This window comes from Pinus tabuliformis, chromosome X (assembly GCF_031772625.1).
Source record: "Pinus tabuliformis cultivar Carrire ecotype Pingquan chromosome X, CPIR1, whole genome shotgun sequence".
In the NCBI taxonomy this organism is placed as follows: domain Eukaryota; kingdom Viridiplantae; phylum Streptophyta; class Pinopsida; order Pinales; family Pinaceae; genus Pinus; species Pinus tabuliformis.
This window is the reverse complement of record NC_142308.1, coordinates 804,787,949-804,806,126: the sequence shown is the minus strand read 5'-3', so window position 1 is coordinate 804,806,126 and position 18,178 is coordinate 804,787,949. Positions and strand designations below refer to the sequence as shown.

At 39.8% G+C, this 18,178-nt stretch overlaps 1 protein-coding gene across 3 annotated transcripts in view; it reads right to left on the bottom strand.

Annotated features, from left to right (window-relative positions):
- The window catches only part of LOC149142237 (uncharacterized), a 229,431-nt gene that overhangs the window by 27,847 nt on the left and 183,406 nt on the right, over window positions 1-18,178 (bottom strand). Inside the window, exon 13 of one of the 3 annotated variants that reach the window (XM_089446733.1) lies at window positions 7,637-8,058. The exons of the other annotated variants lie outside the window; for them this stretch is intronic. Coding sequence (XP_089302859.1) covers window positions 8,017-8,058 — 42 coding nt within the window. The 3' untranslated portion in view covers window positions 7,637-8,016. Of the gene's footprint in view, window positions 1-7,636; window positions 8,059-18,178 lie in introns of those variants that run through there. 3 annotated transcript variants of the gene reach the window in all.

Sequence of the window (18,178 nt, the reverse complement as noted above, 5' to 3'; positions counted from 1 at the left end):
TGCTAAACAACACCTTTCTTTTTGTGCTAAACAGCCCCAAGAGAATATGAAAGATGAAACGTAATAGTCAAAAGATAATTCACAAATGAGTCCATCCTCTTTTTATATTTTTTCCCCATGTCTCTAGACTCTTTTTTTAACATTATTTTATTGGTGAGGACCATTTTCCACCAAGTTACTTTTTCCACCATTTAATAAAATAATAATTTGCCACTATTCTCCAATAAAATATTACTAGCCACCTTTTTCCAATAATATTTGTCCATTTTTAATTAATATTACTAAAATTGGGCAAAATTCCTTAGTGACTGCTATGCTCACAAATTTGGGGATATTACAGTAGTAACATTATAGGCTTGAGGCTTAATGATGCTCGGTCCTTGTTGCATAAGCTTTCATGATTCTGGACATGACTGAAGTTTCGGTCTTATTCATAGTCCATCGTGGCTAGGGTTACCTCAGTTCTGCGGCCACACAGTCAGTAAACAATGCATTCATCTTGTCAATACTTGCATTGTTCCTTGAGGAGAGTCGTCCCTCAATTGGTCTAGGTTTCTTTCACAAACAGGGATCATAATTATGTAGACTTTGGCTTTGATTCAAGGCACATTTATGTCACTGTCGCACAAAGGATTGGAGTTATTTTGCTTCAATCACAGAGAGGGATTTGGTTGTCATACATGGTCTTCTTCTCAGGCTTCAAAGTCATTATTCGTACTAATCTTCTAGACTTGTCTTAAACTTTGAAGATCACTTTGCCACGAGGTAACTTGGACCTCTTTACAGGGTTCCACAGACATAAAATAGATCAGTCCTGACATAAATTTATAAAGGCTCGGATTTGTCAAAGGTTTAGACTTGACCTATAGACTCTGGATTGCTGTAGTGAGGACTTGCTACCAATCTTGAGAACCTTCAGATTTTCTTTGCTGTGGTTATAAGTCTGTTTTTGCCTTGAAACATTTCACAGTCTTACAAGAATTCTTGGCATAGACAAATGCTAAGTCAGTCTTTTTCAACCTGATTATAATCTCAAAGATGTCATAGAGAATTGAGTTCTCTTATTGCACAGGAATGTGACCCAATAGTACAGAGATAAATTACATGTGATCTGTTCCTTTTCCACAGAGAAGGACCTTAGGGATCTTGGCCCTATACACAGAAATTGGCCTTAGAGATTTCGTCCCTATGCACAGAAGCTAGTCTCAGAGATCTTCAGCCCTCAAATACAGAAAAGACTAATCACAAAGAATGTGAAAATTACCTTCAGGAATCTCGTCCCTTAAACACAGTTTGGGCTGTCACGGAGTTCAGATCATAATGTTGATTTTATGCCTCAGACTTTCATACCAAATCATAGATCACAAGCAAGTATTCCTCTACTTCTTTTTGTCCTTATGTTTATTGTGTCCTTCACCTTCACCTTTGCTTTGATGCTATGTTGAAATTCGAATGCAAGGTAGAATTTCTTAACATGATAATTACTTGGGACTGTTATCTATGTTTCCTTTTAGCTTTTACTTCATTTACTTTTGTCATCAAGAAATTATGCATTCAAAGATATAAATAAAGTGCACAAGAGACAAGAGACAGCGGAGATTAGGCCAGAGGGCAGGGAAAAACCCACAAGGGGAAAACCCAACAATCCTTTCCTTATAGATTTTTCATCAACAAGAGAAATCCAAGTCAAACTAACCACTGATCCAAATGCCAAGTCAGCCCTCCAAACCCTGCCATGTTATGTTCACAAGATAGTTAACCAATACGCTTCTTGTTTGTCCTTTAGATGCCTTGTTTTACAAAGATGACGGCCTTCCTGTAGCTCATATTACACAGAGACTGGTGTCTTCCAGTGGCTCTCAACACAGAGAGAATAGTGTCTTCCTGTAGCTTGCATCATAGTGATAATGGTGTCTTCCTGTAGCTCGCAGCATAGAGATAATGGTGTCTTCCTGTAGCTCGCATTCACAGAGATAATGGTGTCTTCCTGTAGCTCACATCGCACAGAGAATGGTGCCTTCCGGTAGCTCACATCACATAGATAATGGTGTCTCATGTAACTTGCATTCACAGAGATAGAAGGTGCCACAGAAAACTCATTTTATGTGCTTCAAATTCCATGCCACAGACCCGAATTGCTTTTCACAAAAGAGACCCGAGTTAGAGGCCAAATGGTGGAGGATATGTGCCAATATATAATTGTTTGTTCAAGTGAAGGGACATGTCCTTTGGGCAAGTCAACTTGTCTTTCTAGAGGGCTGACTTGGCAACTTGGAAGGCCAAATGACACAACAATTCAAATTTTCTTCTTTTCACAAGGGTCATGAAGAACATGCCCTTTCACATTTTCTTTTGACCAAAACAAAGCATGAAGAACATGGTAGAAAATAATAATATTTTTTCTTCTTTTATTTTTACATAAAATATATATTGATATAAAAACAATTATGAAGACCAAACCTAGTTACAATTTCAACAGGCAATATTGTTGAACCTCAGGGTATTGAGGGAAAGGCTAAAACACAAGAATACTGAAATTAAGGCCAAGAGAATTCTTGTTGAACCCATCAAAGACCGTTTGATTCCATTTGTTTCTTAGCTGAAGACTTCAGAGGAAATGTATGATGCCTAGTGGGATTGTATGTAGTCGACAACATTGGTCGGAAGATGACCTTGAGGAATCAACTTCCCGATATGCAGATGTCTAGATTAGATACTGTGGCTTCCTACTTTATGAGGATCTCTCATTTAAGAGATCAACTCAAATCCATTGGAGAAAATATTGATGAATCAGAACCTGTGATTGTGACTCTTAATGGGTTTCCAGAATCATGTGATTCATTTGTATCAAGCATTTGTGGCAAATCAGAAATTCCAAAGTTTGATCAACTATGGATTGCCTGTACTCAAGAGGAGTCTCGGATAATATCAAAGCGGAAAATTCAGAGACCTCAAGATGGCAAGTCCCAAGCATTTGCAGCTCATGCGAAGAATGGTAGAGGAAGAAGAAATTGTGGAAAATTTCAAAGAAGTAATACGGGTAGAAGACCTGCTCTCAATCAGGATCAAAAGAAGGATATGTCAAATATTCACTGTTTTAGTTGTCACAAGTTTGGTCACTATAAAAACAAGTGTCCTGAAGGGAAGAATGATAGAAAGAGGAAGGGAAATCAGAATGCTTCAACAACAAACATTGATGATAATGAGCATCCACATTAGAAGAGATCTAGCAATGACAATACAGATGATCTTATTATTTAAGACAGTACAGATAGAGAGTTCAAGGCAAGGTTTTGGGAACAAATAATGAAGGAGAATATATTTCCAAGGACCTCATTGCCTTTTGCAAGGAAGCAGGGATTAAGAGGGAGTTGACAATTCCCTATAATCCTCAAATCAAAAGATAAGTGCTTCATATCACTTTTTTCCTTGATTTTTATTACTTTATTTTTAGTCAGCCTCTTGTTTTTGTAGTTTTTTCTTGGTTATAATCGTTTCTTCCATGGCCTCCTAATGACGTTTGCATGTACATGGTGAAGGCTACCAAGGCTCTGTTAGTAGATGGAAGCAAAGTTTGTGGCAAGAGGATTCTCCTAGGATCGAGCATAAACTCAACAAGAGTGATTCTTGTTCAAGAAGGGGGAATTGTACAAACATATAGAACCATGTCAGATGACTGGAAAAGCTCCTAGTTCAAAGGGAGCAGATAGTCAAGTAGTTTGGAAGGATGTCATGATGGAGGAATATCAGTCCATCATGAAGAATATGTGTGGGAAATTGTATCGAGACCTAAGGGGAAGTCAGTGGTGACTTCCAAGTGGATCTACATGATCAAGCATGCAGTATATGGAAGCATAGAGAAGTACAAAGTGAGATTCGTGGGAAGAGGTTTCTCCCAGAAAGAAGGAGAGGACTATGAAGAAACATTTTCTTTAGTTGCCAAGTACACTTCTATTAGAACTATTATTTCTGTTGCTTCTATTATGGGTTGGAAATTGCATCAAATGGATGTGAAGATCGCTTTCCTCAATGGAGTAATTGAGGAAGAAGAAGTGTACATAGAGTTGCCTCGGGGCTTTGAGGTACATGAGAGGGAATCTCATGTTCGCAAACTAAAGAAGGCTTTGTATAGATTCAAGCAGACACCTCGGGCATGATATTCTCAAATTGATGGATACCTTATGAGTCTTGGTTTCACCAAGAATGATGTCGATCCTAATCTTTACTACAAGGATGTTAAAGGTGAGCCTATGATTCTGTTGCTATATGTTGATTACTCGTTTTTTATAGGAGTAGAAAATATCATTAATCAAGTGTAAGATGGAGCTGACCTCTGAGTTCGAGATGATCTACGTTTGATGCATTGCTACTTGGATTAGAAGTGCGGTAGAACTCGGGTGAGGTCTTCCTTGGTCAAAGGGAAGTATATTATTACGATCCTTCAGAGGTTTGTGATAATGGACTGCAAGTCCATGACCACTCCCATGATAACCAATCTAAAGAAGCTGAGAGGCTTTGATTCAAATTTGGTGGATCCCATGATGTACAAACAATCAGGAAAAGTGGAAGGCCCCACCGTCCAAGTGGATGTCATGTGATTGAGATGCTGAGAAACAAGAGGTCTCTAAGAGTAGTATGCCTTCTATGAGTGGACCATGCTAGACAACAGATATGATTCAATGAATAGGAAGCAACAGTGGCAAAGGAAGCAGCCAGGTTTGCCACAACAAGATCTGTTTCAGTGTCAAAGGGAGAACCTAGTTAGGGTGATTGAAAAGTAGTTGTGGTGACGATCAATTTATGGTTGAGCAAAGGCATGCAGCATAACATATGTTGAGGTTTCAGCATGGCATAGTTGGATATGGATTGAGATATGTCTCAAATGACGAAGTACAACTGTAGGGACATACAGATTTAGATTGGGCAGAGAATGCAGAAGATAGGAAGAGAACATTAGGATGGTGCTTTAGTTTGGATTATGCTTTGATATGTTGGATGAGCAAGAAACAAACATCTGTCGCACTCAACACTGCATAGGTTGAGTATATTGTAGTTAGTTTGGCGAGTTGTGAAGCAATGTGGCTTCGGAGGCTGCTCACGAGATTTTTTGATCAAGTGCTAGAGACAACTGTGATATATTGTGACAATCAAAGTTGTGTGAAGCTTTCAAAAAATCTATTTTTCCATGAAAATCCAGGTCAGAGCACATAGAGATCAAGCACCATTACATTTGAGATATGTTACAAAAGGGAGCAATGAGGCTCCAATACATTTCTACGGATGGGCAAGTTGCTAACATTATTACAAATACTTTTTCCTAGACGAAGTTTCGCTTATTTCAGGGACAAGCTTGGAGTGGTTGAGAATTCCTCCCTTGGTGAGAGGGAGTTTTGATGTTGTAGCATCAAGGGTAGACATTCTCCCTAGGTCAAGGGTATTGACTGGGTGTCATGTAATGTAGCTAGGGAGAATGGCCCAAAGAGCATCAGGGCCCAGAGTGCTCCTCCAGTAAGAAGATTCTAACCATATTTCCAAGGGTTACTTGGCTAGTGGGCAGAGAAAGTGCCCCAAATCATCGGGTGAGTGCTTTTACCATTCAAGTATCATGTGACGACATGAGGGAATGGTAAATTGGCCCAGGGTTTCATCATTAGTCAGGGAAACTAACATGGTTCCAAGCGACGAATTGGATAGATTCTGACCCAAGACTAGTCTTGTGTTCACTCTAGTTAGGGGGTACCTAACCATATCGCCAAACGGTATTTGGCTAGTGGGTGACTAGATCATTTACAAAGGGTATTTGGCTAGTGGGTAACTGGATCCTTTGCATGACACTGATGCAGGACGATTTCCATGTGGTTTTGGAATTAACATGAATTGGATGGATACATTAACATAGCGAACTCATTTAATCTTTTCTTGGGATGGAGAAATTTTTCAGCAAAGGGGACATTTGAGGAAGTCAAGCTGAATACCTCCCTAGCTAAGAGGGAGTGTCGAATTTTGGATAGTGGTAGGAGCTATTCCCCAACTACGTATGTCATCCCTTGAAAGAAAAAGAAAATTAAATTTAAATTATTATTTTGGAGCTCATGTAGGCCCTAAAATGACAGGTCGGCCCCACATGTGAAGGGGTATGACTTTTGGTCAAATTCACCCCACCTTGACTCATATAAATACGAGTGGCACTCCTCCAATTTCACTCACTCTTCCAACAATAAATGATCTGTTCTTCTATTCACACGTGTGAAGGAAAGACAGGATAAAAAGACCAAAGTTTCACTGAAATTATGCTGGGAAATTTGAACACAATTCTAGATTTAACTGAAATTCTTCTGGGAAATTTGAACACAGTTCAGGGAAGTTTGACCTAAATACTTATTGGCAATTTCACCAGTCATGAAACAATGCATTCATCTTGTCAATACTTGCATTGTTCCTTGAGGAGAGTCGGCCCTCAATTGGTCTAGTTTTCTTTCACAAACAGGGATCATAATTATGTAGACTTTGGCTTTGATTCAAGGCACAGTTATGTCACTGTCCCACAAAGGATTGGAGTTATTTTGCTTCAATCACAGAGAGGGATTTGGTTGTCATACATGGTCTTCTTCTTAAGCTTCAAAGTCATTATTCGTACTAATCTTCTAGACTTGTCTTAAACTTTGAAGATCACTTTGCCACGAGGTAACTTGGACCTCTTTACAGGGTTCCACAGACATAAAATAGATCAGTCCTGACATAAATTTATAAAGGCTCGGATCTGTCAAAGGTTTAGACTTGACCTATAGACTCTGGATTGCTGTAGTGAGGACTTGCTACCAATCTTGAGAACCTTCAGATTTTCTTTGCTGTGGTTATAAGTCTGTTTTTGCCTTGAAAACATTTCACAGTCTTACAAGAATTCTTGGCATAGACAAGTGCTAAGTCAGCCTTTTTCAACCTGATTATAATCTCAAAGATGGCATAGAGAATTGAGTTCTCTTATTGCACAGGAATGTGACCCAATAGTACAGAGATAAATTACATGTGATCTGTTCCTTTTCCACAGAGAAGTACCTTAGGGATCTTGGCCCTATACACAGAAATTGGCCTTAGAGATTTCGTCCCTATGCACAGAAGCTAGTCTCAGAGATCTTCAGCCCTCAAATACAGAAAATACTAATCACAAAGAATGTGAAAATTACCTTCAGGAATCTCATCCCTTAAACACAGTTTAGGCTGTCACGGAGTTCAGATCATAATGTTGATTTTATGCCTCAGACTTTCATACCAAATCATAGATCCCAAGCAAGTATTCCTCTACTTCTTTTTGTCCTTATGTTTATTGTGTCCTTCGCCTTCACCTTTGCTTTGATGCTATGTTGAAATTCGAATGCAAGGTAGAATTTCTTAACATGATAATTACTTGTGATTGTTATCTATGTTTCCTTTTAGCTTTTACTTCATTTACTTTTGTCATCAAGAAATTATGCATTCAAAGATATAAATAAAGTGCACAAGAGACAAGAGACACCGGAGATTAGGCCAGAGGGCAGGGAAAAACCCACAAGGGGAAAACCCAACAATCCTTTCCTTATAGATTTTTCATCAACAAGAGAAATCCAAGTCAAACTAACCACTGATCCAAATGCCAAGTCAGCCCTCCAAACCCTGCCATGTTATGTTCACAAGATAGTTAACCAATACGCTTCTTGTTTGTCCTTTAGATGCCTTGTTTTACAAAGATGACGGCCTTCCTGTAGCTCGTATTACACAGAGATTGGTGTCTTCCGGTGGCTCTCATCACACAGAGAATAGTGTCTTCCTGTAGCTTTCATCATAGAGATAATGGTGTCTTCCTGTAGCTCACACCATAGAGATAATGGTGTCTTCCTGTAGCTCGCATTCACAGAGATAATGGTGTCTTCCTGTAGCTCACATCCCACAGAGAATGGTGCCTTCCAGTAGCTCACATCACATAGATAATGGTGTCTCATGTAACTTGCATTCACAGAGATAGAAGGTGCCACAGAAAACTCATTTTATGTGCTTCAAATTCCATGCCACAGACCCGAATTGCTTTTCACAAAAGAGACCCGAGTTAGTGGCCAAATGGTGGAAGATATGTGCCAATATATAGTTGTTTGTTCAAGTGAAGGGACATGTCCTTTGGGCAAGTCAACTTGTCTTTCTAGAGGGCTGACTTGGCAACTTGGAAGGCCAAATGACACACCAATTCAAACATTCTTCTTTTCACAAGGGTCATGAAGAACATGCCCTTTTACATTTTCTTTTGACCAAAACAAAGCATGAAGAACATGGTAGAAAATAATAATATTTTTTCTTCTTTTATTTTTACATAAAATATATATTGATATAAGAACAATTATGAATACCAAACCTAGTTACAATTTCAACAAGCAAGATTGTTGAACCTCAGGGTATTGAGGGAAAGGCTAAAACACAAGAATACTGAAATTAAGGCCAAGAGAATTATTGTTGAACCCATCAAAGACCATTTGTTTCCATTTGTTTCTTAGCTGAAGACTTCAGAGGAAATGTATGATGCCTAGTGGGATTGTATGTAGTCGACAACATTGGTCGGAAGATGACCTTAAGGAATCAACTTCCTGATATGCAGATGTCTAGATTAGATACTGTGGCTTCCTACTTTATGAGGATCTCTCATTTAAGAGATCAACTCAAATCCATTGGAGAAAATATTGATGAATCAGAACCTGTGATTGTGACTCTTAATGGGTTTCCAGAAACATGTGATTCATTTGTATCAAGCATTTGTGGCAAATCACAAATTCCAAAGTTTGATCAACTATGGATTGCCTGTACTCAAGAGGAGTCTTGGATAATATCAAAGCAGAAAATTCAGAGACCTCAAGATGGCAAGTCCCAAGCATTTGCAGTTCATGCGAAGAATGGTAGAGGAAGAAGAAATTGTGGAAAATTTCAAAGAAGTAATACAGGTAGAAGACCTGCTCTCAATCAGGATCAAAAGAAGAAGGATATGTCAAATATTCATTGTTTTAGTTGTCACAATTTTGGTCACTATAAAAACAAGTGTCCTGAAGGGAAGAATGATAGAAAGAGGAAGGGAAATCAGAATGCTTCAACAACAAACATTGATGATAATGAGCATCCACATTAGAAGAGATCTAGCAATGACAATACAGATGATCTTATTATTTAAGACAGTACAGATAGAGAGTTCAAGGCAAGGTTTTGGGAACAAATAATGAAGGAGAATATATTTCCAAGGACCTCATTGCCTTTTGCAAGGAAGCAGGGATTAAGAGGGAGTTGACAATTCCCTATAATCCTCAAATCAAAAGATAAGTGCTTCATATCTTTTTTTTTTCTTGATTGTTATTACTTTATTTTTAGTCAGTCTCTTGTTTTTGTAGCTTTTTCTTGGTTATAATCGTTTCTTCCATGGCCTCCTAATGACGTTTGCATGTACATAGTGAAGGCTACCAAGGCTCTGTTAGTAGATGGAAGCAAAGTTTGTGGCAAGAGGATTCTCCTAGGATCGAGCATAAACTCAACAAGAGTGATTCATGTTCAAGAAGGGGGAATTGTACAAACATATAGAACCATGCCAGATGACTGGAAAAGCTCCTAGTTCAAAGGGAGCAGATAGTCAAGTAGTTTGGAAGGATGTCATGATGGAGGAATATCAGTCCATCATGAAGAATGATGTGTGGGAAATTGTGTCGAGACCTAAGGGGAAGTCAGTGGTGACTTCCAAGTGGATCTACAAGATCAAGCATGCAGTATATGGAAGCATAGAGAAGTACAAGTGATATTCGTGGGAAGAGGGTTCTCCCAGAAAGAAGGAGAGGACTATGAAGAAACATTTTCTTTAGTTGCCAAGTACACTTCTATTAGAACTATTATTTCTATTGCTTCTATTATGGGTTGGAAATTGCATCAAATGTATGTGAAGATCGCTTTCCTCAATGGAGTAATTGAGGAAGAAGAAGTGTACATAGAGTTGCCTCGGGGCTTTGAGGTACATGAGAGGGAATCTCATGTTCGCAAACTAAAGAAGGCTTTGTATAGATTCAAGCAGACACCTCGGGCATGATATTCTCAAATTGATGGATACCTTATGAGTCTTGGTTTCACCAAGAATGATGTCGATCCCAATCTTTACTACAAGGATGTTACAGGTGAGCCTATGATTCTGTTGCTATATGTTGATTACTCGTTTTTTATAGGAGTAGAAAATATCATTAATCAAGTGTAAGACAGAGCTAACCTCTGAGTTCGAGATGACCTACGTTTGATGCATTGCTACTTGGATTAGAAGTATGGCAGAAGTCAGGTGAGGTCTTCCTTGGTCAAAGGGAAGTATATTATTACGATCCTTCAGAGGTTTGTGATGATGGACTGCAAGTCCATGACCACTCCCATGATAACCAATCTAAAGAAGCTGAGAGGCTTTGATTCAAATTTGGTGGATCCCACGATGTATAGACAATCAGGAAAACTGGAAGGCCCCATCGTCCAAGTGGATGTCATGTGATTGAGATGCTGAGAAATAGGAGGTCTCTAAGAGTAGTATGCCTTCTATGAGTGGACCATGCTAGACAACATATATGCTTCAATGAATAGGAAGCAACAATGGCAAAGGAAGCATCCAGGTTTGCCACAACAAGATCTGTTTCAGTGTCAAAGGGAGAACCTAGTTAGGGTGATTGAAAAGTAGTTGTGGTGACGATCAATTTATGGTTGAGCAGAGGCATGCAACATAACATATGTTGAGGTGTCAGCATGGCATAGTTGGATATGGATTGAGATATGTCTCAAATGACGAAGTACAACTGCAGGGACATACAGATTTAGATTGGGCAGAGAGCACATAAGATAGGAAGAGAACATTAGGATGGTGCTTTAGTTTGGATTATGCTTTGATATGTTGGATGAGCAAGAAACAAACATCTGTTGCACTCAACACTGAATAGGTTGAGTATATTGTAGTTAGTTTGGCGAGTTGTGAAGCAATGTGGCTTCGGAGGCTGCTCACAGGATTTTTTGATCAAGTGCTAGAGACAACTGTGATATATTGTGACAATCAAAGTTGTGTGAAGCTTTCAAAAAATCTATTTTTCCATGAAAATCCAGGTCAGAGCACATAGAGATCAAGCACCATTACATTTGAGATATGTTACAAAAGGGAGCAATGAGGCTCCAATACATTTCTACGGATGGGCAAGTTGCTAACATTATCACAAATCCTTTTTCCTAGATGAATTTTTGTTTATTTCAGGGACAAGCTTGGAGTGGTTGAGAATTCCTCCCTTGGTGAGAGGGAGTTTTGATGTTGTAGCATCAAGGGTAGACATTCTCCCTAGGTCAAGGGTATTGAATGGGTGTCATGTAATGTAGCTAGGGAGAATGGCCCAAAGAGCATCAGGGCCTAGAGTGCTCCTCCAGTCAGAAGATTCTAACCATATTGCCAAGGGTTACTTGGCTAGTGGGCAGAGAAAGTGCCCCAAATCATCGGGCGAGTGCTTTTACCATTCAAGTAGCATGTGACGACATGAGGGAATGGTAAGTTGGCCCAGGGTTTCACCATTAGTGAGGGAAACTAACATGGTTCCAAGGGACGAATTGGATATATTGTGACCCAAGATTAGTCTTGTGTTTACTCTAGTTACGGCTCACCTGACCATATCACCAAACGGTATTTGGCTAGTGGGTGACTAGATCATTTACAAAGGGCATTTGGCTAGTGGGTAACTAGATCCTTTGCATGACACTAATGCGGGACGATTTCCACGTGGTTTTCGAATTAACATGAATTGGATGGATACATTAACATAGCGAACTCATTTAATCTTTTCTTGGGATGGATAAATTTTTCAGCAAAAGGGACATTTGAGGAAGTCAAGCTGAATACCTCCCTAGCTAAGAGGGAGTGTTGAATTTTGGATAGTGGTAGGAGCTATTCCCCAACTACGTATGTCATCCCTTGAAAGAAAAAGAAAATTAAATTTAAATTATTATTTTGGAGCTCATGTAGGCCCTAAAATGACAGGTCGGCCCCACATGTGAAGGGGTATGACTTTTGGTCAAATTCACCCCACCTTGACTCATATAAATACGAGTGGCACTCTTCCAATTTCACTCACTCATCGAACAATAAATGATCTATTCTACTATTCACACGTGTGAAGGAAAGATAGGATAAAAAGACCGAAGTTTCACTGAAATTATTCTGGGAAATTTGACCACAATTCTAGGTTTAACTGAAATTCTTCTGGGAAATTTGACCACAGTTCTGGGAAGTTTGACCTAAATACTTTTTGGCAATTTGATCGTAGTTCTACACAGTTTGACCAAAAACTTCTAGGTAGTTTGAGCACAGTTTTGGGTAGGCCAACAAAATCTTTTCTATGTTGTCTAAGCGAGTATTCTAGGTAGCATTGATCAAGTTTTTTTAGCAGCATTGACTAAGTCTTCTCGGAAGCATTGACCGAATTTTCTGGGTAGTTGACCGAGCTTTTCTTGCCTGTTTGACTAGGATTGACTAGTAGTTGCAGAAGGCAAAATTTAGGCCTGTTGACCAGGTTTGACCAAAACTATATTTTGGTCTTGGTTGACCAAGTTTGACTCGAAAAATATCAAATCGTACTTTTTTTGAACTGAACAATTTCTCCTAGAAAATATTGTTGGGTTTTCTCTCAAGTTTGGGTTTCCCAAGTAAAATTTTGGTGTCTATTATGCATGGATTTTCAACTGTGATCTTTATTGTTTCATTGCATTTACTATTGAATTTTCTGAGTGTAACTGCTTAATGATATTTTGGACTATGCTAAAATCCCATCATATATCATTGGAAGTAATTATCAGTTGTAGAAAATTGAGCTTGTCTATTTAGCACTAGAAAATCAACACAAACTACTATTAAACAGGTATTTAAGTTATACTAATAACTACCTTGTATCACTTGAAAACTCAATTGTGACTTTGTGACAAGAGTAGTGCCTTTCTCAGAAATTATATAAGGTTTGTCCCACAAAAAAGGTTAGGAAATGGAAAATCGATAAGTGAATGGGTCAAATTCTAGGGCCTTCTCATGGTATGGGAAGGGTAACATCTTTGGAAGGGAAGTAACAACATATATGGACCTAGGGAAGGGGTCTCAAGGGGATTTAAAACTTTCTTCTCTGAACCCTTCTATGTGTAATCCCTTTTAATATCATCTTAAATCTAGAAAGAGGGTAAGGGAAAAAAATGATGGAGTTGAAGGAGGAACAAGTAGAAATGTAGGGAAGGAACCCAATCTAGAATGGGTGGAAAATCCCATATATCCTTATCTCATAACTAGGCTACTGGAGAAGTGTTGGGGGGCGAAACAACAATCCTTGGGAGTGTTGAAATTTCTAAGTCTGACGCGTTAGAAATCCCTACTGCATTATCTGGTTTGATTGCTCCTGCTTGTTTATTCCATTAACAAGTTATTTATAAACATAAACACTGAAATAAACACAAATGCAACCTTAACTCATATATAGATCAACAACTGAAATAACTGAGACAAACACACAAGGGACTCTGTTATTTTTGCACAATCGTCCCCGGAAAAACCCAATGTGGGAAAACCGATGCAACAGATATGAGGGTTTTATTGTTATGCAGTTTTTGAATACATCTAGGGTGCCAGAAATGGCTCACCCAACAGAGAATTCCGTCGACAACAATACCTCTCCTCGGACACAGATATTCCGGCTGATTAATCACAGGATGAACGATACCATAGCAACGATGGCAGCTTCCACTACTCTGCATCACTCTGCACGGATTGCGTCGCCCTTCTCGGCCTACCAACACTTAGTCTGCCCCACAAAAATTCTTTTAGCACTGCCTCTTGGCCCTGTGTTAGCTCTACTAGCCTTTGCACAGCTACTGAAGCCTCTGCGTCACCCACGCTGGCCTCTTCAACCTCTGCATATCTCCCAGCTGTCTCTGCGTAGCACTCAGCAACCTCTGCGTCAGCCTCTCCAGGCTTTGTGTTGTCTCTCTGGCCCTATCTCTGCCTCTCTTCTATGTATTCTTGGCCTCGTGCCGAACTGCCCCTCGCTGCAACAGATCACTAGCTCGATTCTCTCAACAAAACCCCGCTCCAGAAAATCAAACTGATTGATCAATTTGGTGTGTCTCCAATTGACCCTCAAGCCTCCTCTTATACTTTTGCTGTTGAGTCTTCAACTGCTGAGATTAAGTCCCCAATCAATAGCTGAGATTAGATTTGGCTTGATCCTTGTCTCTTGGAGCCTTCTAACCTAAAATTATATTAATACATATTAATATTTTAATTTTCCTAAGTTTATACTTAGGACCCCATTAAAAATGTTAATTATTTTAATATCTCCTCCTCTGGGTAGAATTTCTCCAAACGATTTCTAGGTTTTGGATATCTCATGTGCTTTAGCCTCTCCACCAATTTTCATGGCTAGAGCACATCCGATGCTACCACAAATCAACATGGAGTGGCCCTTAGAGTAGGGAATCCCCCATAGAAGGTTACGAGATGATTATTATGTTCCTGTTGTGGCCACAACCACCACCCTAATAAAACATGTTGTGGTAGAAAATTTGAATGGGTCCCCTATGAGTTTGATCTTTCACTTCTCCGAATGATTTGTTTTTATCTCAAGGGTTTTAACTCTGTGCCGAGTCAAATCCTCAATTCTTAATGGTCAAGACCCCCCCCCTTTACTAAATCTTTGCTGCATGATTCATCCATAACCTAGTCTAGCCCTTCATTCATATCTTTCATTTGGACTCTTTCAAATCCTCATAAACGTTCATGATGCCCTATGCCCACACATATAATCGCCCCACTCTTTACCCCTCAAAACCTTCCATCGCATCTTTATTCCCATTATAACTCTTTTCGCTTTGCAAAGCATGCATAACTTGCCCTTTCCGCTTATCGCAATCAACATTAATACATAACGTGCACCACTATACACCGGACCCAACTGCACTATTAAACATAACACATTTATATTTCAGGTCTGGAACCCCATCGCATATCGCAGTCAGTGGGGTCCAAGGCCCATACACAAGGCGTTCTGCGATATGGCGGACCCGCCGATATTATCAAGCACATCGTATATATTTTCAGGTCTGGAGCCCCATCGCAAGTCGCAATTGGCGGAGCCAGGGCTTATATATAAAACACGATGCGATATGGCGGACCTGCTGGCATTATTAACCGTGGCACATATATATTTTGGGTCCGTCCCCCCAATCGCATATCACAATCGGCGTTCACACACTAATATATATATATATATATATATATATATATATATATATATATATAGATCGCATCGCAATATACTGGACCCGCCGGGGTTATTAAATATAACATATATATATCGTTGGGTCCGGCCTAATCGTATATCGCAATCGGTAGAACCCGAGGCTCATACATAAGGCATGCTACGATATGGCGGACCCAGCAATAATTATACGTCTGGGTTTATGGTATTTGAAGTCTGGCCTTGTGATCGGATGCGGTTTTCCCGTGTATTCCCGTGGTTTCGATAAAACGTTGCGGTCCCGTTTTTCAAAGGAAAATCCCATATGGCAAACCCCTCAGAGCTATCAACTGCAGCACATATATATTTCGGGTCCGGCCATTCGCATAACGCAATCGGCAGAGCCCAAGGCTTAAACATAAGACGCGATGCGATTAGTGGACCCAACGATGGCTATAGACCCGGGTGCATAATGTTTGAAGTTCGGCCTTATGGTCCGGTCGCGGATTTTCCCGTGTTTTCCTATGTATTTTATATAATGTTGTGGTCCAAGGTTTCAAAGGAAAATCCACTTCCGGCCATTGCATATCACAATTGGAGAAACCAACGGGATGTTGCATTGTGAATGACCACTACAATGTGCGATTGCGACTTGATCACTTCGCTACCCTAGCTAAACCAGGGGCCAATTATTTCACATTTATTCCTTGAGATTTTATAAAAGTTTTAATAAAGGCAAGGTTTGTGTTTTTAAGCATTTCTGTTATATTTTTTATATCCATAGCTAATGATTAAATATCTCTCCAAGCGACGATCAAGAGATGAGAGGCGAAATTGAAGCACTCATGGCAGCGCTGATCCATCAAGATGTCATTTCCTCCATATACACCTCAAAGCATGCCAGATGTGGGATGATGAGCGCAGCATCTTTAGTTTCCTTCAGGAAATGATAGGGAATAATAGCCACTCCACACAGGTGCAAAGAAATGATACGTAGTCATTCTCTGTTCCATCGGCATCCTTTCATTCCCCCAGGAAGTAGAATGCTCCAGCAAAGGTGACCTCGACATGTCAGCAGTTTCACCGACCGTTCTCATCTGTATATTTTGATCTATGTAATGAAAAGAGGGGAGGTGAAAAGTCATGGAAGACCAAGGGTGATTTTCTAGGGCATAAACATTACCTCTGGAGAGGAGGGGAGGACTTTTTTGGGGCAGAACAACTTTTGATTTATTGTGAATAAAGAAGACTGTTTGGTCGAGAAAGAGCCATTTTCAGATCTATTTTCCTTTCTTTCATGTGCTTAGAATCAGACTGTTGTTGCTGGCATAAATATAAATGTGATTTGTTTTTGTGCATATTGATAACAGACAGTTCATGGTTATTCTTGGTTATTCGAATATAATTCAATAGCATGCTTAACTCATGAAAGGTTGTTGATTCGAAACTCAATTAAACATCAGTTGCAAGCTTTATTTGTTTGGAAAGGAATGTGTATTCCTGTATAAGTAATTAGATTTCAATAAAGATTTAATATGGCCGTGTTCATCTGTGAACCAGTAATTGATTCATTTGGACTTGGAATCTATGTATGATGTTTAATCTCTTTTGTTATGCTCCTATAGGATAGAGTAGAATAGTTAGGATTAGCGCAAGTAGTTAAAATTAGTGTAGATAGGATTTGATACTTATAGGTTAGTTGTTTCTCTTTGTTGATTTAATTGACGTCTTCCTCCAAGAAGTAATCTTTCAACACATATAACAGTTTACGGGATCCTTTAAAACCCGTCAGAACTAGCCATTCCAAATGAAAGTAGATCTAATTGGGGTCTGCAATCGGGTTAGTTCCCCTTGTCAGAATAGCGAACATTCGCCCTATCAACAAATTGGCGCTAGAAGGAGGGCTAAACCGCCGTCCATAGCTTTTTATGATTGCATCTATAAATGTCTCTCATGGACTCAAAAAGATTAATGCGTGGATCATGAAGGTCGAAAAGACCCTTCCTCCCATTTGGAAAAGCCTCATTTCGAAGAAGAGACACTGTGGGAGTATCCTGTCACTCAGGAACAACCAGTCAGAGTACTTACTCGGGCTTACGCTCGTTCCCTCTCTCATCTCCCCATCTTTCACTCTTTACCTCCAACGACTAAAAGAAAGCCAAGGATCTGTTCCATAAACGAAGAGACATCTGCAGTCCCGTCTCTTGAAGATATTGTGCTAGAGTTCTTGCAAATTATCGACACTCCTTGGGAAGAAATTCCTGAGGATCCAATCTCTGAAGGTAATCCCTGGCCCGATTTGGGAAATCCTAATAAAGAACGCATCGAAGAAACCTTCAACCAAAACATCCCTATCCACAATATGGCTAACGTTCCTCTTCCAAGTGGGAATCAGCTTCAACCAGGTGGGAACCAACTCCCACCTCCTCCGGGAGCACTCCCTCCCTGGCTCGCTCAAGATGCCGTAGCAGTACCTGGGCAACAACATCCCTTACCCAAGAATGCAGAAAGAGTATTGCCTAAATTCGACCCTGAGCAGGGAGACACTACTGATAACCATATTCACTCTTTCTTCCTAGTCATGCGCATGTTGGGAGTAGCCGATGAAGATTTTGTATGTCGCTTGTTCCCTTTTACTCTGGTTGGAGCGGCCTCCACATGGTACTTTAGCTTGAGAATATGATCGATCACCTCATGGGTCACCTTTCAAGAGGCCTTTTTAGACAAGTATGGCGATGATGAAACACCTGTGGCCTTAGTTTTAGAACTACCCCGTTTGAAAATGGAAGCCAAAGAAAAGGTGAAGGATTTTAACATCCGGTTCAACACTTTGTTCAACAGAATCCCGGCTAATGCTAGACCCACTAAGGAGGTGCTCATGGAATTCTACATCACTGCTCTCCCTG